This window comes from Nyctibius grandis, chromosome Z, assembly GCF_013368605.1.
Source record: "Nyctibius grandis isolate bNycGra1 chromosome Z, bNycGra1.pri, whole genome shotgun sequence".
In the NCBI taxonomy this organism is placed as follows: domain Eukaryota; kingdom Metazoa; phylum Chordata; class Aves; order Nyctibiiformes; family Nyctibiidae; genus Nyctibius; species Nyctibius grandis.
Genome location: NC_090695.1, coordinates 27,885,880 through 27,912,927, shown reverse-complemented (window position 1 = coordinate 27,912,927; position 27,048 = coordinate 27,885,880). Strand labels below are relative to the sequence as shown.

Sequence of the window (27,048 nt, the reverse complement as noted above, 5' to 3'; positions counted from 1 at the left end):
AGAGGATTCAAGATGTGAAGCAGAGTTAAAACTGTAGCAGCTTTGTCTTCACTTCAGACAGTGTGGAAGCAGAATACTCTTGTCTGTCGTGGTGATTGAGAAGATGTGTTTTACCCACTTATTTTAAGCAACTTTTAACGCAGCTGCCAGCATAGCAGGAACCCACACAATACTGTCTTGGAGTAGAGGAACTGAGGTCCAGATGGTAGTAGTACCACCTGAAAAGTTTTACCAGATGACAGTTAGAAAGCAAAACTAGAAAGTCCCAATAAAGCTCCGTAGTCAAGAGGCAAGTCATTGTCTCCAGGACAGGAGAACTCAGACCACACGACCACAGAAAATGGAGCACCTTGGCATAGTGTTCAGAGATATGTGAATTGCACTGGGATCTCTGCCTGACAGAGTGCTTGCTGGCAATACAAGAAGATGCATAGTCAGCAGAAAGGGATGGCACGTTCCTCTTCTCTTCCATCAGCCAACATCTTGCTACAGCAGTGATCTGGTGTGCTGCTATCTGCCTGTGTGCCCTTGCTGCAGGTTGTCTTTGGGTAGGCACTCCTGAAGTAATCAGGCAGTTTTAAGGAGACTTGGGTCGAAAGTTATCAGCCATGTGGACTGCCTCACAACGCTACAGGAGACATTTAAACCCAAGGGATTCAGTCATGCATACAAAACATGCCTCTTTTCCTGGGTGCTAAGCCAGCATAAGGCACCCTCCTAAAGTGCATACCTAGGCAGAGATTTATGTCAGATCGGAATGTGAGCCTGAGTCCACGATATTTCCAGGGTAGAGATCAGGAGCATAAAGTGAGGAGCATAAACTGAGTCTAACAATCTGCCATTGCAAGTAAAATAGTAAATATTGGTACTGAGGAAGACAGAATAGCTTGTTCTTAGACAACTTCAAAACTGGGAAGAGATTTCAGGAACACCTAGTTCTGAAATTATTTATTTCTCAACTGTAAAACAAACAAATGAACAAACGTATTGAAACCAGCTGCTTCCATGTGAACTGCAGGTAGACACTACCATGGAGGGAATTTCAAACTATATTGTTATGTGAAACTCAAAATCTCTGCCCGGACCGAAACACCACAGTTGGAAAAATATCCAGTGTAACTGTGAGCTTGCTTTACTCAGAAGCAACCTGACCAGCTATTCTAGAAATTACTTTGCAAAACCACCAAGTCCTTTGAAATAAAGTCACTTTCAATCTGAATATGATAGTTGATTTCAGATCATCCTTGGAGCAGTGAAATTATACAGCTGGCAGACCTCTCCTCCTCTCATATAGACACAACAGGGCTATAAAGTGTTCAGAAAAGGGAAAATTAACTACAGCTCTGTGACAACCTCACCTAGAGGGGCACATTGCTGGTTCCCACTGAGCCGGGCCAGACCCCTGAACCCCATCAGAGACTATTACATATTGTAACAACATCAAAATTGAGTGTAAAAACTAAACCTCTTTTAAAGATGATTTTGTTATTATGGACAGTCTTACAAGTGAAGAGTCAAAGACGTCGTCTGCTTTCCATGGATGTACTCAGGATAGAAAATTATTTCCTGCCTCACTGGCCCTATCTGTCTGGGCATGCACAATTACACTGATACATTATTTGAAACTCACCTGAGACCCAGCTTCCATTTCTCCCCCCTTCCGCCAGCAACAGGCTGCCCCAGCACCTCTCTCCTCTTCCGCTAGTCAGAACTTTTTCCTCAGCATTTTAATGCATTTCCATGTAATTACAAATGTCCTCTTTCATGGCCCTTTTAATCTGTCACTGTGCAACTTAGCTGACATGGAACAGGAACTGCTCGTATTTAAACTGTGCAGTAAGAAAAATACAGAGGAGAAAGTTGCAATTGTCACAAGTGTTTTAAATATACAGAATGCAAAAAAAAATCTAAAAAGACTTGTCTATTTCTAATGGAAAGTGGGATTTTTCTAAACACTCACCCAAGCAGTTTTATTCCCAGCTAGAACTGTGCACAGGAGCACCTATGGTGATGTGCTCGCAGTTACCAAAACCTCTGAATAGTTTCTCCTTCTCCTCAATTTTTTGTTTGTTTGTATTTTGTTTGTTTGGGTTTTTTAAACTAAAATTTCTTTTATGTAATGAAAAAATAAATCTGAAGGAAACTGCAAAGAGAAGTTGGTTCATTCACAAACAAAACATTTCACTCAGTAAGAGCCACACTGATTCAGGGAAGAGTGGCATGCATACACTTAACTCCAGAATAAAATCAATGGCTGTCACAGATTACAAATACATCTGTTTCGATACAGTGTCTTAGTCTCATTCAGTCTTTCAGGTTTGTGATGAGTCTTTCTCCCTTTGATTGCTGAGAAAATACAAACTGTGTATTTAAAAGCTTTTCATGAAAAAAACATGTTTTAGTAAAACCTTTCCAAAGTCCTCTTACAAATTAAAATTTTAAATAACACATGCATTTTCAAGGAATTTAATGGACATGTACACTTAGGACAGGCATTGGAACAGAGACCAAGCAGTCCCACACAGTTTCTGCCCCTTCAGGGAGCATGCAGAAAGTCTCACACTGCATGCAATAACATGGTGGGAGGGAGGCAGAATGAACAAGAAAGTTTCACTGCCAGTATCTAGTCAAGGGCAAACTTTCAAGTCCATTAAATATACAAGTTCAGCTCTGCCAAGCACCACGAAGCAGAATAAGGAGTGACAGAAGGAAAAAAAAAATGCTATTCTCTTCCCACAAAGGAACAGTGTTCAGGTGCCTGTGAGTCCCACTTGACTCTGTTCTGCTCTTGGACAGAGTCCAAGGGTAATGGAGACACATACTGCTTCCTGTGCAAGGGGACTGGGAGAGACACCATCTAACCTAGACAGCAAGTGACATTCCCAACAACACCTAGGGTTCTCCCAGACACAAGGCCATCATTTGAGACAACCACCACCCACTCAGTTTCCTTAAACATAAGGTTCAAACTTCTTTTCCACTGGTCAACTTCACCTATGCTTGCCAGCAAAAAAAGAAGAGATGGATCCAGGGACACAGAGACATGGCAGTTGGGCTATCTGCCAACCTAAGCATTGACACACATTTCTTTGCCATCCTTTTTCCTTTAATTGTTGTCTGCCTTCCCCTACATTGCTCCCATTCTCACAGGAGGCAAGAGTTATCAAAAATTGCTCCACCATTCCAGACTTGGGTTTCTTTATTTCTTTCCTTATTCTCCACAGAAGATAATTCAGAGACATTCGAATACAAATTTTTTTGATGTTGCATGTTTGATATTCCTTCAGAGTCAGTATCACTGCAAATAAGCCACAAGACTCAAATCATGCTGCAAAATCTTAAGTAGCTGCTAAGCAGCTTCTTTCTTGTAGGTAATGACAAATTCAAATTGTAAAACCATGCATATCAAAGTCAGCAGATGATTGAATATATTGTTTGTATTAATGCATTTCTGCAGTGACAGCACCCACGCAATTTGAAACCAGCTCATTTAAAACTGCGGGGGAGGGGGATGGGACATTTTCAAATTGCACAGTGTGATCATCGATTTGTCCCTAGTTGAGAGACACAATTTGTTTAAAGTATTTTGTTTCTAATATGCACTGTGATTTGTACCAGTGACAGGAAGATTGCTAGTAACCTTTGCCACGTCTGTAATTGCAGCTGTTACACTCTAGCAAACCACATGATCATCTGCTCATCAACCTGCGGTAGTTCTCAGCAAAGCTCTACATCCTTTGAGACATGTAGTCCAGCCACTAAAGCCAACCTACAAGAAACAGAACTGGCTATATTGAAGCTCTCACAATCAAGCTGTAGGTGAGAAAATAAGACAGCAACATAGTTCTCAAAGCCATAACTTAGTAAATGTTTACGGTTCTCTGTAGTCTTGAGCAAGCACTTGATTTCAGCACATGGAATGAGTCTACAAAGGCAGTGCAGAGTTGCAACCTCCCAAAGAGGAGCATCCAAGGCTAAGGCAGAGTGCTCTCTGCCCCACTGTTACCAATACTTAAAAATCAAATAAAATTCATTCGTAAAATGATAAGTTTAATAAGATAGGTATACTGGGAAAAGGGGTACTATGTTTGCTATAGAGTCTGCAGAGTTAGCCGTAGATTGTTAAATTTTAACAGGTTACCGTGGAAATCCCATTAGGTGACTTACTGGACCTAAGAGACCGTCATGGACACTAGTTGAATACAATAGGGTTACCTGGACTTCCTGCTTTGGAACCAGCTAGAACTGGTCTTGAGGATTGACCAAGAGCCAAGGTGCTAATACGCCTGCACAAGAAGGAGAGGTGAAAAGTGCACAGCAAGGAAGACATACGGCTTTCATCACGGAGACCCCGGCCCATGACCACCAGAAGAAAATACGCATGCGCAACTAGGAGGAGTTAAAGGCGGAGACTATGGAAATGATTTCTTGGAACTCATTATAATAAAGACCACCTTTTCGGGGAAAAGTTATGCATATGTATAGGAATTCATAGAATATGTAACATTTTACTACATAAATACAGAATGATTTCTCACGGGATGGTCGCACGGTTTTGGAGGGACTACCTCCTCGTGCCGCCCAGCTGCAATAAAGGTGTGCCTGCTTCTTAATGCTACATTGGTGTTAAGAGGTTTTATTCCCGATTTCGGTGACACCACCACTGAAAGAGGAGAGTCAGAGAACTTGGAAGAGCCTCAGCATGCTGTGTCTGCAGCTGTTGGAAGTGGGAATAGAAATTCTGCAGCTTTGAGGGACTAATGTACCATAGTCACCACTTTGTGAACAATATCCCCTCTCCAACGGCCTGAAAAACTGTGGATTCCCATCCTAGGGAACACTAGAACGTGTATCTGTTTCTGAGTCTCAGCACCAGCCTCTATTCCCTCTCTTTCCTCTCTGAGCACTATCATGTAATGTCAAAGGGGAGACCATGATGTTCAAACAGAACAGCATGCATTTGCATGCACTTAGTGCCATGGTCTAGTTGACACAGTGGTGTTAGATCAAAGGTTGGACTCGGTGATCCCAGAGGTCTCTTCAAAACTAGTTGATACTGTGATTCTGCATGTAGCACTCTGACATGAGACAAGCCAGTGGCAACACACTAGAGATTTGTACCTCTCTTTCTGCCAGCATTTCCTGCTTAGTGCCATTCCTCTTCCAGGCCTTCTCAACAATTTGATGGCCTTCAAAAACTGCTAGAGAACTTCTAATCTCTATGCAGCTGCCACAGATTTCATACTGCAATTTCCCATGCAAACATCTTGCTGCTAGAATGAATTTTTGTGCTGTTGGCATTGGTGGTGCTCCAGAATGAAAGAAACATTCCTGTCTTCCATAAAGGCAGGGTGCCTGTCTTCCCTTAAGGATGGAGAGCCTTTGCAGAGATTACTTAGGCCTTTTTGGAGCCCTGTACATTACTGCAGTGCTAACAGAAACAGTCCATGCATTCTCAACTTAACTCAGCAAGATTTCAAAACCCATGTAGCCCCCACGGACTTGATTTCATAGTTTTATCTTCACTTCTAATCAAGCACAAAGCCCTCCCATCTACATCAGCATTCATATACATCAGCCTTCTCTAATGGCTGTCCTTTTGCCAGCAGACAAGCAAGTGAATAGGTCTCCACAGGTAACAGCTGAACTATAGTCTGAACTTCTCTCCCCAAGGACCAACACAAAGGCAAACCAGTAGCTTATATTTTCAGAGTCCCATTTCACCAGGAAGGTCTGAATAACTGTAATACATCATGCACTGCTCTTGCCTAGCTCCAAATCCACTGCTGCAGATAGTGTTTCCTCTGCAACACAGGCCAAAAATTCAGCACTGACAAACTATTTGTGCCAAAAGTATGCAGCTGGCAAGAAATCACCACTTTTCTTTGTCCCTGTGAGACTATTCTTGTCTCAGCAACAGACATCATGATTGCACTCAATCCAATTTCTTGAAGAAAACCTCTTTGCCAGGAGTATGCATTAGAAAAAAAGGCCTATAAAACCATTCCTTGTGAAAAATGTATCCGTCAGATGTCAACGCTACCTCTTCGTCTTCAAAATGTCATTAAAATGCATATACTCAAAGCATCAGACAAAAAAAAGGATCTAGAAGATAACAGATCAACAACACAACCATATGACAACACTGAGGCTGCAGTATTCATTTTATACTCTTACAGACTTAAGAATTTAGCAGAGAAGGAAGAGCAGAGAAGGAAGAGCAGAGAAGGAAGAGCAGAGAAGGAAGAGCAGAGAAGATTCAGTGGAAGGGACCTGTAACAATCATCTAGTCCAACTGCCTGACCACTTTAGGGCTGACCAAAAGTTAAAGCATGTTATTAAGGGTATTGTCCATATGCCTCTTAAACACTGACAGGATTGGGGCATCAACCACCTCTCTAGGAAGCCTGTTCCAGTGTTTGACCACCCTCCCAGTAAATAAATGTTTCCTAATGTCAAGTCTGAACATTCCCTGGTGCAGCTTTGAACCATTCCCAGGTGTCCTGTCACTGGATCCCAGGGAGGAGAGATTAGCACCTCCCTCTCCACTTCCTCTCCTCAGAAAGCTGTAAAGAGCAGTGAGGTCACCCCTCAGCCTCCTTTCCTCCAAACTAGACAAATCCAGATTCCTCAGCTGTTCCTCTTTGTTGCCGTCCTCTCAATGCATTCAAGTGCCTTAACATCCTTTTTAAATTGTGGAGCTCAGAATTGCACACAATATAGGCAGAAGTTATCTGAGAACAAAGGTAAATGGAACTTCTTTACTTTGAGGGGGGCAGAGCACTGGAATAGGCTGCCCAGGGAGGTTATGGAGTCTCCTTCTCTGGAGATATTCAAAACCTGCCTGGACACAACCCTTTGCAACATGCTCTAAGTGAACCTGCTTTGGCAGGGGGTTGAACTAGATGATCTCCAGAGGTCCCTTCCAACCCTTAACCATTCTGTGATTCTGCGAGATGGGCCCCCAACATCTACCACACGTTACAGCGGGCTGGGGACCTCCTGTCTTATCTCAGATTCTCCAGTCTTTGTGATTTGGAAGCACCTGACTGCAAAATGAAAGACCTCATGTGTCATGGGTTTCAAGGTTTACTGGCAAAAGAGACCCCAGAAGTAAATACCAACACTGCTTGTTGGCACTACAACTTGCAGTTCTGCATTACAGGTTCTGTCCTGCTCCAGGACTTCATACATTAATATAAGCAGTGGAGCACAGCCTAGCTGATACTTGAGGTCGCAGAACAGGAGAGAGGCACAGCAGAGAACTTAAAATGTGAGAAACAAGAGCCTGAGTTGGAGGAGAAGACAGAAAACACTGTGTTTATTTCACTGTCTGTTCCACTTTGGACAGGTCTGTATTGCCTCTAACTGCACTCAGTCTCACTGACCTCTCCAGGGAAAATCAAGGACTTAATCCTCACATCACAAGCAAGTAAAGTGAGGCAAATGCAGCAGCAAAATATATACTTCGTAAGCCAAACAGAAGGCTGCTGCTAAGATGTCGTTAAACAGTAGTGTGGTTTCCATTCAGGCTTATCTGGCATTCACACACACTCACATCTTCACTAATACAAGCTTAGCACTGGGGCTGCTTTTTCAGAGCTTATGGACAATGACTTAAATCCCATTATCTTTGGGACAGTTCAAATCTCTGCCTACCTTCTAGAACAAGGGGATTCCCTCTGTACTGAGTTTTGTGGTATATCTAACTGAACCAAAGCTGCCGGTACGGGACATGAAGTAGGCAGTCCCCGCTGCTGACATATTCCAGATGGCAATCTGGTTGCATTTGTCTTCTACCTACAGCATTTTAAGAATCCTTATGAACCAAAACAAGTCTCCACTGAATCTTGACAGATAAAAAAGTGAATGCCAAGCAGCAGTCCTCACCCTAAGCTCCTGCCAACAAAACAGAAAATCATGTATAATATAGCCCAGTGAATATCCATCCAGAAACTCCATCCTCCTGTACCCTTCCTCCTGATGAGGCTTGCATTACACAATGAATTCAAGGGTAATGAAGAATTGGCATTCAACTGGCAGCATGAAGAAGAAACAGTGCCATTCATATGTATCATCATATACGAAACGAGTTACACAGGCTGACATTAGGAAAAGTCACTAAGGCAGGCATCCCAGCTAGACATTTCTCTTATCCATGGCAATAAAAGGAGTGCATTATAAGGGCCCTGCACAACACCGTATAATACAGAGTTAGAGCTATTGTGCCTGTTCTGTATACCCATATCTTCACAGCCTCTGGTCTGCACAATGCTAGTTTCTGCTGTAAAAAATCTCACTGTCTTCAACCACATCATGATCCCACCTGAGACAAATCCTCCTCACCTTCCCATGGGCTTTCCCATTCTCTTTTTCCATATGAAAATGCCTAAATTGCCTAAATGTCCTGGCCCTCAAGTCTCCCAGTAATAGGATGACAGCCAGCAGGCCTTCATAAAGTTTAGTAGTGTGTCTTCTACTTCAGTCCAGTTTCCCTATTTGTTCAAGCCATCAGTGACAGAGGAAGTGAGACAGTGTAGTATGACTTGGGAGTCAAGTGTTAATGCACCCCTTGCTTTCACACAAACTTATGAAGACATAAGTGCCCAGTGAAAACCACTATGGCTAAATTCCTCCAGGGACCATTTCAGGTCCTCCACTTCCAGCTTTTTCCTGGGAAGTCATACACCTTGGTCAGGACAACAGTGCTCCAGAGCTCTCACCTAGCTTGGTAAAGAGCACTCTTAATGTAAAATACAATCATGAAATCACTCTGGTTGTCTTCATTTAGTGAACTGTCACAGGAACAGCAAAGTGACCAGTCTGGCCACTTGGGAGGAATATAAGTCTGTTGTCAGAGGATGTAGGGAGGCAACTAGGAAAGCTAAGGCCTCCTTGGAATTAAACCTTGCAAGAGAGGTCAAGGACAACAGAAAGGGCTTCTTCAAATACATTGCAGGTAAAGCCGACACTAGAGGCAATGTAGGCCCCCGGATGAATGAGGTGGGGGCCCTGGAGACAGAGGATAAAAAGAAGGCAGAGTTACTGAATGCCTTCTTTGTCTATAATGCTGGAGGCTGTCCTGAGGAGCCCCGGACCCCTGAGGCCTCAGAAGAAGTCAGGATAGAGGAGGAATCTGTCTTGGTTGATGAGGGCTGGGTCAGGGACCAATTAAGCAACCTGGATGTCCATAAATCCATGGGCCCTGATGGGATGCACCCGCAGGTGCTGAGGGAGCTGGTGGAAGTCATTGCTAGGCCACTCTCCATCATCTTTGCTAAGTCATGGGCAATGGGAGAGGTGCCTGAGGACAGGAGGAAAGCGAATGTCACTCCAGTCTTCAAAAAAGGCAAGAAGGAGGACCCGGGTAACTATAAGACCGGTCAGCCTCACCTCCATCCCCGGAAAGGTGATGGAACAACTTGTTCTTGGTGCTGTCTCTAGGCACATCAAGGATAGGGGGATCATTCGGGGCACTCAACATGGCTTCACCAACGGGAAGTCATGCTCAACCAACTTGATAGCCTTTTATGAGGACATAACCCAGTGGATAGATGATGGTAAAGCTGTGGATGTGGTCTGTCTTGATTTCAGTAAAGCGTTTGACACGGTCTCCCACAGCATCCTCGCAGCTAAACTGAGGAAGTGTGGTCTGGATGATCGATCGGGTAGTGAGGTGGATTGTGAACTGGCTGAAGGAAAGAAGACAGAGAGTGGTGGTCAATGGGACAGAGTCCAGCTGGAGGCCTGTGTCTAGCGGAGTCCCTCAAGGGTCGGTACTGGGACCAGTACTATTCAATATATTCATTAATGACTTGCATGAGGGAATAGAGTGCACTGTCAGCAAGTTCGCTGATGACACAAAACTGGGAGGAGTGGCTGATGCACCGGAAGGCTGCGCAGCCATTCAGAGGAACCTAGACAGGCTGGAGAGTTGGGCGGGGAGAAACTTAATGAAATATAACAAGGGCAAGTGTAGAGTCCTGCATCTGGGCAAGAACAACCCCATGTACCAGTACAAGTTGGGGGCAGACCTGTTGGAGAGCAGCGTAGGGGAAAGGGACCTGGGGGTCCTAGTGGACAACAGGATGACCATGAGCCAGCAATGTGCCCTTGTGGCCAAGAAGGCCAATGGCATCCTGGGGTGGATTAGAAGGGGTGTGGTCAGCAGGTCGAGAGAGGTTCTCCTCCCCCTCTACTTTGCCCTGGTGAGGCCGCATCTGGAGTATTGTGTCCAGTTCTGGGCCCCTCAGTTCAAGAAGGACACGGAACTGCTAGAGAGAGTCCAGCACAGAGCCACGAAGATGATTAAGGGAGTGGAACATCTCCCTTCTGAGGAGAGGCTGAGGGAGCTGGGTCTCTTTAGTTTGGAGAAGAGGAGACTGAGGGGTGACCTCATTAATGTTTATAAATATGTAAAGGGCAAGTGTCATGAGGATGGAGCCAGGCTCTTCTCAGTGACATCCCTTGACAGGACAAGGGGCAATGGGTGCAAGCTGGAACACAGGAGGTTCCACATAAATATGAGGAAAAACTTCTTTATGGTGAGGGTGACCGAACACTGGAACAGGCTGCCCAGAGAGGTTGTGGATTCTCCTTCTCTGGAGACATTCAAAACCCGCCTGGACGCGTTCCTGTGTGATATGGTCTAGGTAATCCTGCTCCGGCAGGGGGATTGGACTAGATGATCTTTCGAGGTCCCTTCCAATCCCTAACATTCTGTGATTCTGCGATTCAGTCACCCTGGCTACACGCCTATGTCAATGCCTGCTGGTGTGGCAGGGTCAGAGGTACAAGACATCCCTTTGCTGTCTTTGTTACTTCTGTGGAAGAAGCAGCTGCAATTTTAAGCCTCTAGGCTTCCTCTTGTTATTTTCTTCCTGTCATCCTACACAGCTACTCAGCATCATAACTCCATTTCATATCAATGGCGTGTGTCGCTGTCAAACAGTAAGTGGATTGACTTTCACACAGGGTGCTCAAACATCTGAGGAGCATAAAAAAAGCCACAGAAGCAAATTGGTTAAATAAGCTAGTATTTTGTACTGCTTTTCCTGGACCATAGTCCACGCTGCTAATGAAAGTCAAAGATTTTACCTTGAAGAGGCCAGGGATTTGCAAAGACACATTTCAAGCTTGACAACTGCCAGGCAAAGACATTGAAGCCAACACTAGCAACAAAATCCCCAGTGCTGGCAGCACAGCGGAGGATGGCCTTCCACTGCACAGAAACAGCAGACTTCTGCAGGCCCCCTTTAACAACAAGTCAGGGAAGAACACAGTCTGCTTCAGCAATACTATAACCTGCCAAACTGATTTCACAAAACCTAAATCCCCTAGTCATACAGACTTGCAAACAAAGCAACTCTACACAACATAACTGCCTTTCCTTGCTTGCTAACTTCACCCACCTACCTTTGAAAACACCTTCCTGCCTTCTTCCCCTCTGACTGGCAAAACTCCAAGGAAAACCAAATTTGATTGTCCTGTGCCATTAGAGACAAAGGAAATTTCTTCACAGATTGCTTCAAAAGCAATGGGAAAACTCCTACAAGAGTGTTCTGCTAAGGCTATTGTATTGCTCATTAAGCAGAGTGTGAGACCTCCTCTTCCTCAAGAAGAGGAGTGAGGAGGTGGGAGAGCAATGATGTTTTCCTTCCAGTACCTCCTCTGATCACTCCAGTATGATGAAACCTGGTCCCAAAGTCCTCATATGCTTCAGAGCCCTGCACAGCCCCATCCAGCAGGAAAATGGCAAAAGCACCTCACCTGCAAATGGTTCTCAGATCAGGCTCTTAGCTACCATAAGCTCTGGCCTAAGACCCACTTTGGTGCTGGATGCTGGGAAGAGAAAATGCCATGCCCATAATGCTCAGGCAAGGAAACACAATTGGCCTTGGGACTTTGTGAATTGTCCCCAGCTGAGACAGTGAACAGGTTACGCTATCATAGCTGTAGGTGGTCTGCAAGCAATATCTATAGCAAGTCTGATTCTCTGTAAATTGGAGGGGACCATACTGACAAAACTGCAATTTTTTTTTTTTTTTTTCTTCCAGGAGTGCCAGAAAATATTTTGAGGATGTGATAAGAACTTCTGCACCATTCAAAAAATCCCAGGCAGACACCAAAATTAATTCAGAGTTGTTCTGGGAAAAGCCACATTAAACTAAAATCCAAGAGCCATTAAATCCACAGGAAGATCTGAAACTGGGTATAATAAAAAAAGCTCAGTAGCAGATCACACCATGTATCCTAGCCAAAGCAAGCCTGTCACCCACCCGAGGTTTGGTGCTTTGCTTAATTTCGGCATCTGCCTCCGTATGTCAGAGCTGGCAGACAAAAGTGGTTCTGGCGCCATAATTAAGGAAACAAACTGTAACCTTTAGTCCCTGGCTTGCTGTGCCAGTGCGGCCAGATTGCATGCTTGCATCAGCTTGGGCTTTAACTCCAGTGGGAAACAAGTGTCCAAAACCACCTTTACTTTCCATGTTATACTTGCCCTGGAAGATCTTGTTTTTCCTCTTTGAAACTATTTCTAATTTTAAAATAGGTCTCTGCTTAATGAATTACTATTTCCTGGATTTTACCACTCTGCAGACTTCTTGTTTATTGAGTAAGTGGGCAAGTTCCAGACACATTTTGCTAATACATTAAGTCATCTGGCAGAAGAGTTGGTGCCCTGGGCAGCATCTTGACAGACATCAGAAACTCAGGCTTCACCAAAAGGTGCTTTTGGAATTTGCCTTCTCAGCAGCTCCTATTATAATGCAAATCCTGACCCTGGCATGCAACATGATGTTAGAATGAATGTCTGCCCAGAGTAAATGCTGTTAAGCATGGGCAGACACTGCTTCCAACTCAGGTTAGTCACTAAGCTGCAAGAAAAGGCATGCATCTCAGCTCTTACTCCTTTGCTGCAACCCTCCTCCCCCTGCCTTTAACTGCAGTCTCTAAGCAGTTACTTCCGTTTAGCGGATTCACGCATCTCCAGCTGCAGTGGCTAAATCTCCAGTTTGCACGTACACTTGTTCATTTCTCTGCAGGCAACCTTACTCCCACTGTAGCAAACAGTGCAAAATCTGCTCTTCTCAAAACTTCAAAACAGGCACTGAAGAGTAATGAAATCTAACACTGGTACCATACAAACCATTATCTTCTCACATAGATATCTTCATGTCTTGCTGTTTTGCACAATGAAATTAGATCCTTTCTTCTCCAGTTTGACCTTCCCATTCAAAAAAACCCAACCAAAACTTCAGTTGCTTGCTCTGTTCTTAACTGAGAATTTTGCTCCCTTGGTGGAAAAAAAAACAAACAAGCCACAGTTCCTTTGCTTTCAAAGATGAAAATCATGTTTCCATGCCACGGGAGAGTCCTGTAGCAAATGTTGAAGTTACATATGACATCAGTCATATGCATGCATGAAACATTCCCACAGACCCATGACTCTACAGTTCCTTCAAAGTAAAATGAATGGAAAATGCACACATGTGATACAGTACAAAAGAAAATTATTGGAACCACCTCACTGACTTCCTCTGAGGCCAGCTATTCCAGTTCCCAACAGCAGCCAGCATTCAGCATTGTCTCACTGACAGCCTTGTTTTGACTGAATGTTCAGGCCAAGCAGCCCAGAAAGGCAGCATAACTGTGGCAGAACGCAGGAATCTCATTTCCAAATTGTTCTGCATTGTTTTCAGTTTCTCTCCCCCACACCACTGCCTTTTCTATTTCCCCACTGTTAGGTTAAAACAATTTGTCACACATGGAAGGAAATGTATTGAAACCATATAAAAGGTAGGCCTCAAACCTTGCGCACTGTACAGAAGGATGTGCAGCCAGCTAGTAGGGTGCTAGATTAGGCATGACCCAGGGCTTGCACACCTTGTGTGGAAGGTCTCTCCCCTGACACAGGGCTTTGGTCTCTGCTTGTTACTGCCCTCTCCTGCTCAGATTCTTCAAACACTTGGCTCTGGGATCATGAATCAGTGACAGGCATGCTCTTCTGGGTCCCCAAACAACTCTTCCAGCTGCAGACCCTACCAGAGGCCCATAGCAGTCCATCCTCTCTCTTGCCACGTGCAAAGGGGAGGGGGAAGAGGGATGCAACGCCTCTCATGTGCCAACTGCACTTACCTCCTAGAGCCTGTTTCATAACAAAATCCATAGTGATGGCTTAGGGGTGCTGCCCACCTTCACACCTCACATGCACAGAGACCAAGAATCCTTGGAAGGCAGCCTGCAAAGAAGTACAATCAAAAGAGGAATGGTGCCTCTAGGAGGAGAAAAAGCCTGGTCTTACTCAGCTCTCTCCTCACAGCTTTTCTCCCCTTGTCCAAGCTCAGGCAAGTTTCCAACACACTTCGCACCCCCCCCACCCCCCCCCGCGCCCCGCCCCATCCCTGCAGAACCTGGCTTTGCAGGACAAGGCAGTCCCTGGCACCTGGAGAGCAGAGCTTCATGCTGGCAGCCAGGGAACGGGGGCGAGAAGCAGGAGGTAAGGGGACACGGTGGTTCCCCCAAGCAAGGCAGGTGGCCGGGAGTGAGCCTGGAGGATCAATGCGGTGCTCCTCCCGGTTTGTCTCCTGCAGACGGGCAGGAAGGCGTTAAATCTTTGAACTTTCTCGTTTCCCCGCCTGCTTCTCGCCGTCTCGGTTTTCAGAGGCTCCGGAGCGGCAGCTCCGCCGGAGACCGCCGAGGGGGCATTTGAAGGTGAAGCGCTCCGCAAGTGCCCGGGAAGGCAAGCGGGGGAAGCTGGGTGACTCGGATGCGGATGCAGCCCGGGCGGCGGAATGGAGAGCACGCATGCGGAGGGAAGGCTCCCCCACCCTAGCCCCTCGGAAACCTCACCCAGAAAGCCCCCAGCGCAATGCCAGCGAGGGTTGCACCTCCTCAGGAAGAGCCGGGACGTCTCAAGGTTGAGACCGGCCGGCCCCAGGTGCGGCACAGCAGCCCCGCCGCGCAGGCTGTTGCCTCCCTCTGCTCGCCCCGGGAGCGGCGGGCTCGGCTCCGGGGCAGGCTGCCACCGCCCGCCTGGCACCGGCTCCGGTACCGGCTCACGGCCGTGCCGTGGAGCGGCGCGGCCCGCCAGCATCTGGGAGGACGAGGGCTTCCGCCACCCCCGCGGGCCCACACCCCGCCTTTCCTCGCTGCCCTTCCGCGCGCCTCGGCGCCGATACCTCGCTCAGCGGCGGGCGTTTCGCTGAGCTGGGGCGGGCCCGCGGCAGGTGGGTGCGGCGGCTCCTTCTCTCTGCTTCTGGAGGCTCCGGCCGGCGCCCGTGTGCCTGAGGACTGCCGGGGAAGTTGCGGGCGCGGAGTGGGGGAGAGAGAGAACGAGTCCAGAGCTTCTCCCTACTTTTCCCCCGCGCCCCTCTTTTTATCACAGGATTTCCGGACCATCCCACCGACACGGTCCCTCCTTCCTCCTCCCCTTGTTGCGGGAGCTGGGCTCTCTCCCTCCCCCTGCCTCTGGCTCCCCCGCCCCTTCCCCGCGCCTCCCTCGCCTCTCGATGCTCGCCGCTGAGGAGGCCCCCAGCGCTCCCCAACCCCTCGGAGGGGTGCTTGTGTTTGTATGTCCCCCATCCTCGGCTGTCAGCAGCAGCCAGGTGTCCTTGCGCTTTGCCATGGGGGAAGGAGGGGAGGTTGCCAGCATGCTGTTGCATTTTGCAATTGCTTCCTTGCATCGGGAGTCATCGTGTGTGTGCCAGGGGAAATCTTCCTGAAAAAGGGGGAGGGCGGGAGAGCGATCTGCGTCCTCTGTTCTGGGTCCTTCCCGGAGATCCCCTCTCATCCCCTAGGTCCTGGAAGGAGCTGGAGAGGCAAGGAAGAGGATAGGGAGGGAGCAGACCTTTATCCTCCCTCATCCTTCGCTTAGGATTTTACTGTGGCCGGAAAGGTCGCGGGCTGCTTGGCTCAGTTCTCTCGCTATCCATCGGTGCTTGCAGCCTACGAGGAGGCTGGGAGGTGGTGGAGTGGGGGGTGTGGGGGAAGTCCCCTCCCTGCCGTTGTCGTCTAAAGGGCGCAAGTGCAGCGATCCGTTGTCCAGCCCGGGTTCGGGACAGCATCGAAGGTGAGGAGGAAGGAGCTGCGTGCGGTGCGAACGCTACGTGGCAAAGCAGAGTGATACCCCGTCGGCACCGGCACCCGCCTTGAGGGATCTGGCAGCCGGCTTGGGTCTGGGTAGGGAGGGGACGAGCGCTGCTGCTGATCGGCCTTCCTGTCGCCAGCAGGAGAGGTGGGACAGCAGCCCCCAAAGCAACCGATATGGGGCTAAAACGGGGCTGGGCGGGGGGAGGCGCGGAATGGTGCTGGCAGAAGCGGGAGCCCGGGAGTGGAGGAGCAGCGGGGCCGGCATGCTGGGGAGGCGCTGGCACGGCCCGTTGGGTGGCCTCGTCTGAAGGTCAGGAAGGGCGTCGGGGCCGCCCCTGGCACCGTGGGGAAAGGCATGCAGGTCCAGCGGGCATGGCTGGCAAAGCGATCCTTGTCAAGGCAGCGATGTCAGCCACGGAGGCTCTGCAGCCTGCAAAGCTCTTGGGTGCCAGCTGCAGCTGCAGGAGAGCATGCTTCTACGCTCAGGACAGTGTCCACCCACCTGAATCTGCCTTCGTGCTCCAAGCCTGTCAATGTTTAAGAGGCATTTGGACAATGCCCTCAATAACATGCTTTAACTTTTGATCAGCCTGGAGTGGTCAGGCAGTTGAACTAGATGATTGCTGTAGGTCCTTCCAACTGAACTATTCTATTCAAAAATCTCCCAGAAAGCCACTTTTCCAACAGACACTAGTATCAGCCTGGGAAGCTCAGCTGGGTAGACAAGTGCTGCACTTCTATTAAGAAACGTCAGAAAATAAAAATTAATACCAAGAGGGGATGGGGAACCCTCTTGTTTTAAGCCTTAACTCACTCCCAGCATTTCCAGTCCAAAGGGCATATTGGTACCTTTTTGATGCTCTGTTTTCCATCCATACAGTAATAGTGGCTCAGCAGGGATGTCTGTACCCAAGGAATGAGCCTGGGAGCCCGCTGGAGTTGTATGCCCAGGTTTCCTGTACAATTAACACAGTACTTTCAGGTCTGTGTTGCCTCCTCAAGTGTCCATATAATTTTGAGCAGGGCTTATAGTTTGAGTCTGTCATACAACATCTCACATTCTTCCTTCATCATGTGATTGCTCTTGGAGAGGAGGATAGTGTGCCTGCCTCACATTTCTAAACCTCCAGGTGCACACCTTGGTCTTATATCCTAGAGTTTGGGAAAGAACAATTCAAATGCCCTCAAACAAAAGGATTAGAGAAGTGTGGGCTAATAGTCAAAACACCTAATTTACTAAAATCAGGTTTCTCCTCCCTACTTTGGGGATCCTGGAGCATGCTATGTCAATGAACTCCTGTAGCAGCCAAGGGTTAGCAAAGCCAAGTAGGGCTGCTGAGAAATGTCATCTTTCCTGTATATAGCCTCCTTACAAGCTTTGCAATGGCAAATGCCCTCCCTCGTGGCCAGAGAATAAAGTGATGTCATCCACAGGGCCTTTCACAAGCCAAGCAAAATTATAAGCACATCAAGGAGAAGACCCTGAGAGGTCCTTGAGCTTCTCGTTGACTTGTTGAGAGCTGCCGGTCTGTCCCCAGAACCAGCTGGCTCTCCAAAGGTCATGTACCCGTGGTTCTGTCCACAAACTACTCCCATGTTTTCCAGATTATACAGCTGCCACAGAAAATCAAGCCACATGAGGCAGTGAAACATGACCCCAACACCCACTACTTCACAGCTCCCACTTCTTCAGGAGAACAAGGCACAGGATCACCCAACCACAAACCCCACTGAGATACTCCTAGTCCCAGCTTCAGCACCTCTACTACCCTAAGTGCCAGCTTCCAAGCAACTCCCACAAGATATACTTTGAAGATGAAAACCCAAATGCTTGTGAGCCTTATTTGAGTATCTCCTATTCAGGTGGTACCCTGACCTATGAGCCAGGAAAGATCCCACCAGTACCCTCCTCACCACACAGGGCTCAAGCACAGAGGCAAGATAGGACACGGTCAAAAAGAGGTGATGCAGTCTCTAGACCTGTGTCTAATAATGGTCTCAGAAAGGCTTCTGGAGAACACTTTTACCTCCGAAATTAAAACAGAGGGGTTCTGACTCAACCTTTCCTCAATTTGCTGAGAAACTCACCTGGACGGATGGACTCATGGGGATCTGTTATGTGATTTACCTGAGATACATGACTTCTGCTACAAGAGAAATAACAACTTGCCCAGTCATGGCAATGATATAAGCAATGCCCCATGGATATTCTTTCTGATGGCACATAACAATAGATTGTGTCCAGAATACTTTATGAATATGAATCTGGCAGTAATGCAATTTAATAGCATGTTTACTGGACAGCAACAAATCTCAGGAAATGTGATGTTTTCTGAACAGGGCAAGGGATAGAGATTTGTGGGATCTGTCCCAGCACCACGGACAGAGGAGAACTGCTGCACACACCGAGGCTACTGCTGACACCTCCAAAACTTCCCAAAATACCAAAGCCAGCTCTTAGCCTGGTTTGCACTGTGTGACTGAGATATACCTGCTCCTGATTGTGGGAACAGTCTTATTCTTCCTTTACAGAACCAGAACAATAGGAATCCAGTGTGTGACCTTGCTTGGTGCATATGAAAAGTACAGAAAACTCAAAGAAAACATCTCCTCCATGGAGTTTTGTCCATGGAACTCGGACTGCTTGGCCACCAGCTGGGAATCTGTGCATTCACTGATGTCTGTGTAAGAAGGTGGAATAAGCCAATAATCGGTTTTGGTTGCATTTTCCATACCAAAATGGATATTCAGGTTTCCAAAAAGAAGGAGAAGAGTCTGTTTCCAGAAAAAAAAAATTAGTCAAGATGTTTCATTTCAACATCTTTAAATGCAATGTTTGATTATTCAATTCCATATGGTGTTTGACTGCTAAACTGAAATCGATGCCATGTAAAAACAATACTAATAAGAAAGCTCACAAATAAGAAAATACTTAAGCAGCTGCCCAAAATGAACCTACTTTATTTCTCCCACACCCTTCCTTTTTTTTTTTTTTTTTTGCCACCTTATTATCAACTGACACTGATGTAACTGCAGCACTGTTCAGTGCACTGCAGGCAGGACCTGGACAGCAGTAAGATGATTAGCTTTTAATAGATACAGCTATTTAGACAGAAGAGTCAGGCCCTTGCTAAGGGTAGTTTGTGGACAGCAGTTGCAGTCCCTCCAGCAGTTTAGTTTACTGAACACAAACTTACTGCAAGTTTCTGCTTGCTCTTCAGCTGTCACTTATGGCTGTCAAAACATTTCAAAATTCAAGCATTTTTCTCTCTTCAAAAGTATAAAAGGCTTTGAGTAAGCTCTTTATTTTCCAGCCAAATAGGAAAAAAAAAAATCTATATTTTAAAGAAGTAGGTGTTTCCCTTAAGTCCAAATTGTGAAAGGACATTTTAACGATTTGCGCTAGTTCTGAAGAAAAAGTCACTTCAGATTTCTTGAAGATGACGTTTCTAGATGAGCATTTGCTGCAGCTATCACAAGACAAAATTTTAGCTGCCTGCACCTATAAACCTGAAATAAACATGTATTGATTGCCCTATCTCCATGACATACAGTCACAGGCATACATATTAGACTTTCTTTTTTGTAAGCACAGGTGTCCAAGCCTGGTTTACAAACAAGCCCCTTGGTAGGCTGCCATTTACAGCTTCTAGCTCCTAAGCTGGTGGTTTCTTGTTTGTATTCTCCCTTTTCTACTCCCCTTGTCCCTGTAGCTCTGTCCATTTCTCTGTTTCTTGTTCCCTGAACAAGTTCTTGCCTTGCCAGACAGGTGTTCCCCAGGGCTCAGTATTGGGGTCAGTTCTCTTTAATATCTTTATCAATGATCTGGACAAGGGGATTGAGTGCACCCTCAGTAAGTTTGCAGATGACACCAAGCTGGGCAGGAGTGTTGATCTGCTTGAAGGTAGGAAGGCTCTGCAGAGGGATCTCAACTGGTTGGATCGATGGGCGGAGGCCAACTGTATGAGGTTCAACAAGGCTAAGTGTTGGGTCCTGCACTTGGGTCACAACAAAACCATGCAACGCTACAGGCTTGGGGAAGAGTAGCTGGAAAGCTGCCTGGTGGAAAAGGACCTGGCGGTGTGGATCAATGGACAGCTGAATATGGGCCAACAGTGTGCCCAGGTGTCCAAGAAGGCCAACTGCACCCTGCCTTGTATCAGAACTAGCGTAGCCAGCAGGACTAGGGAAGTGTACTTGGCACTGGTGAGGCAACACCTCAAATACTGTGTTCAGTTTTGGGCCCTTCACTACAAGAAAGACATTGAGATGCTGGAATGAGGCCAAAGAAGGGCAACGAAGCTGGTGAAGGGTCTAGAGCACAAGTCTTATGAGGAGCGGCTGAGGGAACTGGGGTTGTTTAGTTTGGAGAAAAGGAGGCTGAGGGGGAGACTTTATCGCTGTCTACAACTACCTGAAAGGAGGTTGTGGCAAGATGGGTGTTAGTCTCTTGTCCAAGGTAACAAATGTTAGGACAAGAGGAAACAGCCTCAAGTTGCACCAGGGGAGTTTTAGATTGGATATCAGGAAAAATTTCTTCACTGAAAGGGTTGTCAAGCATTGGAAGATGCTGCCCAGGGAAGTGGTTGAGTCACCATCCCTGGAGGTATTTAAAAGATGTGTAGATGTGGTGCTTAGGGATAAGGTTTAGTGTTGGACTTGGTAGTGTTAGGTTAGTGGTTGGACTTGATGATCTTAAAGGTCCTTTCCAACCAAAACGATTCTATGATTCTGTGATTAGGAGTCCCATCTCAGCAGGGCTCTGATTCCTGCAGATAGGCATGATGGGGTAAAGATCCTGTAGCTCTTATCTCCAGGATTCACTGCCTTACTTTATAAGGCTCTGTGGTAAACAGCTGTTCACAAAGCTGAGAATCCATCTTTATCACTTGGGTGATCAAATATGATAACTCTACCCAAAGCATATCAAGCTTCCATTGTGAGATTACTATTTCAAGTATTTTTGACAGGAATTTTTCCATCAATAAATAAGAGTCATTCAAATCGGTATATTCTGTGGAAATGTGTCAGGTTATACAGAAGTTTAAAGGCAAACAAGCTAAATAAAGTATTTTTACCTTCTTGTATTTTATGCTGTCGAGTCATTCTGCTTTTATATGGCAAATATGCTGCACTTTGGCAATGACTAAATCATTTTGCCTTGACTCTTCTGTTCTAGCAATACCTGTCTGTATAAAAACTAAACACATAATCATGTCAGAGTACCTCTTTTTTCGGATTTTCCATGTAACGGGAGAAGAAAAGAGGTCACACTTTTCCTCTTTGTTGCAATTTAGAGTGGAAGCAAGATTCAAAATGTCAAACAGACTTTAGAAGAGAACTTCATTTCACCAGCTAGTTCTGTGCCTCGCCTGCTTTTATTACTCTACTTCTTGGCAAACAAAACCAACAGAGGGAAACAGCATACTCAGCTGAGACGTTATCTTGATATCAGATGCTATGGCCTGTAATTCTTTTCTTGTGTAAAAAGAGTAGTCCCAGGTTCTAAACTCAACTTGAAAGGGATTTATTCACCTCAGTAGGCATAATTTCCCAGCCATAACAACAGCTTAATTGTTTATTATTTTTAACTTTTCGTTAGGCATGAAGTGAATGTGTGCATATCTCTTTAGATACTTCACATACTTGTAGAGCAATTACTCTTAGGGGTGTGTGTGTTGTGTTTAAGAGGGCTAAATTGGCAGAAGGTAAACCCCCCTGCATTCCACCTTGTCCTCAGATATTTAACGGCCTCGGGGGGGCTGATCTTAGCTTCTGAGTGATGCCCAATTTGATACCCTAAATTTTGGCTGAGATAGGCCAAAGTCAGCACTATCAGTCCAGCTGCGTTCAACAGCTGATATGTTGAACCCACACAGGTCCAAATGCACCAATAATGCAGGGCCCAGTCACGGTCGATGAACTAACACAGTTCCAGATTATGCCATAAATCTGGGCGCATCCACTGAAATATAATCCTCGTAACCGGTTCCACAGTTAAGGTAATTTATTTAAGCAACAGATACAGATTCAGATTGCTGGTGATAAATACACTGCCTGCAAAGCACACTTAGGTACCAAGGAACATGTATATGTTGCAAGATGAGTATATAGCGCTACTAATACAATTACAAATACAAGCTTGATTTTTAAGTTTCCTGGGGAAGCACCTGATATAACCAAGTGTACGAGTCTTACCCAGTGGCATCCCTGTGGGTGGGGAAGAGAGGTTCAGCCTGTCGACTGATCCCAGAAGTCCGTAGTGATGTCTTCTTGACCTCTTAGTACTGGTATCTTCCCCACCTTACCTGTTTCTCGAAGGCATTTTGTACTATTTTCTACGTTTAGGAGGAGCTTGTGTGACTCTAGTCATACATACCTTTATTTTTGATTGGTGTAAAATTCTATTGCTTCAATTTTAAAGGTATAGACTAAGAAAAATTCAGAGAGCATGCTCAGGGGCAGAGGGAGGCAGGTAGCTTTTGGGATGGAGGAGTGTTTTGGTATTGAGATTATAACGAGCAAAGTTCATCCACAGGACACAATTTCACCACAATCGTTGGCTCAGTGACCAGCCTTCTGAGTGGAATGGGGTATTATTTCTTATTTGAGAGTAGCTATGTGATTTATCAGCTAGAAGGTACCACCTAGTTCCCATACCTGCCTCATTTACACAGAGCCTGGCCACAGTTATCTCCACACCTTTCCACCCTCCATTCTCTCAGAGTTAGCACACCAAGTTCCCTTGGTGCCGAACATCTAAGAATGCAGGCCAGGTTGCCTGGGGAACCATCACAGAGCAGATTCCTTACATGGCGACCACGTCCCACCCTAGACGCTTTCTCAGTTCCATAAGATGTGGATATAACTTTACTCTCAATAAGTGTGCCTCCAATAATTAGTTTCAACAGGTTGCCCCCCTGTAATTACTCCACAGTGTGATGTGTGATGCTGGCAAATGAAGCTGTTAGAATATTACGCTGTTTACACACAGATGTGTCCGAAGAGACCATAATAGTTAGATGCAATCCAACAGTTCAGGAATCCTCACACCTTCCTATTTCAGTCTTGAACTTGCTCTCCACCGCCTCACTTTGATAAGGAACATAAGCATGTGATGAAGTAATTTTCTAGGTAGAGAGTACTAGCTGAATCAGGATGAGGGAAACAGCAGTACCTGGAAATAACAAGTCTATGTAATCCACAAAATGTAGGCTTACATTTCACCTTATAATGAGCATTTTTTCCCTCAGTGGAACTGTAAAATGTAACTTGTAATGTCATATACATTATGTGTACGTATATGTGTCCAACCAACTCGTTCCCTGCCTTAACTGGTGTGATATTTCTTACACTGGTCTATTCAGTGTCAGTCAACTAACAGCTCCACAGGTGTTGCAGGAACAAAGTGACATGCAGGTAGCTATGTTGGATTTTCTATCCCTTCAGGTTGCACAACCAAACACAAGGTCCACAATGCGATGAGGAAACCCGTCTACAAGTGTGGCCATAGCCTTATATAACAGGCTGTTCTTTCATCAGCTTCTCTCCAAGAGGCTCCAAGGACATCCACTACCATCCCTCTTCCTGCATCATCCTTGTCTTGCCAGTCGATCATATATGTCATAGTCCCTATAATGTTTTTTTTCCTTCTGATACTTTTTAAGACTTCCCCTCTTTAGTAAGTGCCACACCCTCCCAACAATACTGTTAAGTTTGCATTTCGTCTCTCTTGCTCTGAAGGTAGGCACATGTGTGCAAATCTGTGCAAGTGGAGCTGAAATGTTGCATCTATTCTTGATTCTTCTCTTACTAGCATGTTTTTTACACCACATTAGGCCTATAATATTATCCCACTGTCTTCTTCGGTTATAGCAACTAGTAAGTCAGACTCCAGCGATTTATTCTGATCCTGTAATAAATTTTATAGCTAAAATTAAATTTAAAAAAAGAGCTAAACTTTTTATTCTTTCCATTTCCACATCCTCCCCACGCCCAGTGCAAGCAAGTGAATCCCTTAGCAAAAAGGGAAAAAGTTAGCTGTGGTATACAGTGTCTGTGGAACACATCAGCTGTGACCCTATTAAACAAACAGTCACAAAATGGAGAGTAGCCATAAAAAAGTTCTTAAATCTAGATAAGATGAGTATTAGAGAAGAATGGCCAAAACAGAAGTTCAAATTTAAGCTAAAGCACCAGAGAAGGAGTTTGACTTAAAGCACCTCCTTAAGCTACATTGAAATAACTGGACTTAAGCAGATACCTCCATTAATGCACATGTGTAGGTGCTTTGCTTGATCCAAATTAGCTCCTCCTGGCCTGAACATCTCAAATTATAAGTTTCCCTGAATACAAAAGACGACATTTGGAAACAGGATCTGTCAATTTAACTCTTACCCAGGGCCTTCCTGTATGACCAGTCTTTGCTAAAATTAGTTACGGACTAAATGAGAAAATTCATTGTGTTTAATGAATCTTCAGGAGATACAAAGAGGAAAATGTCCTGTGTTGAGAGTCAAAGCATTTCAGGATTCAATAACTCGAATTCTTAATCATTAATGTGCCTGAATCTCTGTGAAATACAAGCAATGTTCCATACACTTGTCTGCCTTTTAATTCCACATTGCTTGCCACTAGTTAGTTACATGCTGTTTCTCATCTAATCCCCTTTTGTAGAATTTAATCTTCAAATGATAGCATTTATCAAACACACAAAGCCAGCTGATGCACATCAAGCAAAGCAGATAATTATTCTTGCAGATAAAAATGCCTCTCTGTGAGCTCCCCCTTACTGTGCCAGTTACAGTTTAGCAGAGTGAGGTCATTTACCCACGTTCTGAAACTAAATAGCATGCAGGGGCAGGGAAGGGGGAGCTGAACTGAAGAGGCCTTGTTGATGATGCATTCATACTTGGCCCATACAGGACTGAGAAATGTGTGTTCAAAGCAGAAAATTTTGTTTTTGTATTCCATTTGTGTTATTTCTCATCTGGATTTCCAAGCTCCTTGGGAAATGTGGAAGATTCACTGCTGGGCCTTCCTCTACAAATTACTCAGTCTGTATCATAATTATACTTTGGACCAAACCACTCACTCACTTTGGAGAGTCTCCTGCTCCAGTATCATGGTGGAATAGTGATAAACTTCCAACTAATGGGTTAAGACTCAGTGGTTAAGCACACACTTAAGCAATCTGCCTGAAAAACAGCTGTGGCTTGATTCAGACCTCAAAGGAGTAAGAAGGAATCAAAGTTTTTTAAGATGGAAATAAGACTTATAAAACCCAACAGTATGTTCATTTGCAATAGCTGCTGCAAATATCATCTGCTGCATAATCTGTTCCAGCCCACCTTATTGACAGAGGCAGGAACAATAGCAAAGGCAGGCCTCCAAGCACAGGACCAGGTTTCTCTGGAAGTGCCCTTTCAATTCCAAGCAGTAAGTGTGATTTTCAACGTCCTAGGTCTAGACAAGGTGGCAGTCCCATAGGATCCCCTTAGGAGTTTGTTTATACAAAGCAGATACGAAAATACTGATAGTGCATGGATGGAGTCTTGTTCATGAACAGACACCTCAAGGAACAAGTAGGATTCGACTGCCTGTATAAGGCCAGACCAGAGCCAGCCACTGGATTTTGGCTTGTGTCCCAAGGAAACTCTTATCTAGATCAAATCATGTTCATGCCCACTAAAGGAGGGGTCCTGCTTGACCTGTTGTTTGTGAACAGAGAAGGACTAGTGGGAGATGTGAGGGTCGGTGGCCATCTTGGGAGTAGCGACTACGAAATGTTAGAGCTTTCGATAGTGGGGGAAGTAAGGAGGGGCAAGAGTAGAACTTCTGCCTTAGATTTCCGGCAGGCTGACTTTAGCCTGTTTAAGAGGCTGGTGGACCGAGTCCCTTGGCAATCGGTCCTGAAGGGCAAAGGAGTCCAGGAAGGCTGGACATGCTTCGAAAGGGAATTGCTAAATATTCAGGAGCAGGCTGTCCCAGTCTGTAGGAAGACAAGCCGTCAGGGAAAAAGACCGGCCTGGTTAAACAGAGAACTTAGGCTAGAACTTAAGGAAAAAAAGAGAGCCTACTTGCTCTGGAAGAAGGGTCGGGTAACTTGGGAGGTATGTAGGGACGTGGCCAGGTCGTGTAGGGAGAAGATTAGAAGGGCCAAAGCTCAATTAGAGCTTGATTTGGCTGCTACAGTCAAAGATAACAAAAAAAGCTTTTACAAATACATCAACAGCAAAAGGAGGGTCAAGGAGAGCCTGCACCACTTGCTGAATGAGGAGGGTAGTGTAGTGTCAGGGGACGAGGAAAAGGCAGAGGTGCTCAATGCCTTCTTTGCCTCGGTCTTTAATGTCAAGACTGGATGTCCTCAGGAGACTCGGCCTGAAGTTAGGGACAGGGGCCTGTGTGAACCTCCCATAATCCAGGAGGAGACGGTTAGTGACCTGCTGTGCCAGTTGGACACCCACAAGGCTATGGGCCCAGATGGGATTCACCCCAGAGTAATGAAGGAACTGGCAAATGAACTTGCCAAACCACTCTCGATTATCTACTGGCAGTCCTAGTTAACTGGAGAAGTTCCAGCTGACTGGAAATTAGCGAATGTAACGCCCATCTACAAGAAGGGTCGGAAGGACGATCCAGGGAACTATAGGCCTGTCAGCCTGACCTCGGTGCCAGGCAAGGTGATGGAACAGATCATCCTGAGTGCCATTACACGGCACATGCAGGACAATCAGGGTATCGGGCCCAGCCAACATGGATTCATGAAAGGCAGGTCCTGCTTGACCAACCTGGTCTCCTTCTATGACAAAGTGACCTACTTAGTAGATGACGGCAGGGCTGTGGATGTAGTCTATCTAGACTTCAGTAAGGCATTTGACACTGTCTCCCACAGCATCCTCCTAGACAAACTGGCTGCCTGGGGCTTGGATGGGTGGACTCTTAAATGGATTAAAAACT

At 45.9% G+C, this 27,048-nt stretch overlaps 1 protein-coding gene and 1 long non-coding RNA gene across 5 annotated transcripts in view; one reads left to right on the top strand and one right to left on the bottom strand.

Moving 5' to 3' along the window:
- The window catches only part of CPLX1 (complexin 1), a 117,072-nt gene extending 100,112 nt beyond the window's left edge, over positions 1 to 16,960 (bottom strand). The window contains exons 1-2 of one of the 4 annotated variants that reach the window (XM_068422330.1): positions 16,939 to 16,960; positions 14,137 to 14,239 (exon numbers count right to left, since the gene is read on the bottom strand). In XM_068422330.1, the coding sequence (XP_068278431.1) occupies positions 14,137 to 14,167 (31 nt within the window). In that variant the 5' untranslated portion in view covers positions 14,168 to 14,239; positions 16,939 to 16,960. Of the gene's footprint in view, positions 1 to 14,136; positions 14,240 to 14,411; positions 14,625 to 14,850; positions 15,127 to 15,179; positions 15,471 to 16,938 lie in introns of those variants that run through there. The other 3 variants (XM_068422327.1, XM_068422328.1, XM_068422329.1) reach the window with 3 other exon arrangements.
- On the top strand, positions 14,612 to 21,301 carry LOC137675964 (uncharacterized). The gene is made up of 2 exons (XR_011050034.1): positions 14,612 to 16,069; positions 17,695 to 21,301. It is a non-coding gene; the product is annotated as an uncharacterized lncRNA (long non-coding RNA).
- The last annotated feature ends 5,747 nt before the right edge of the window (positions 21,302 to 27,048 follow it).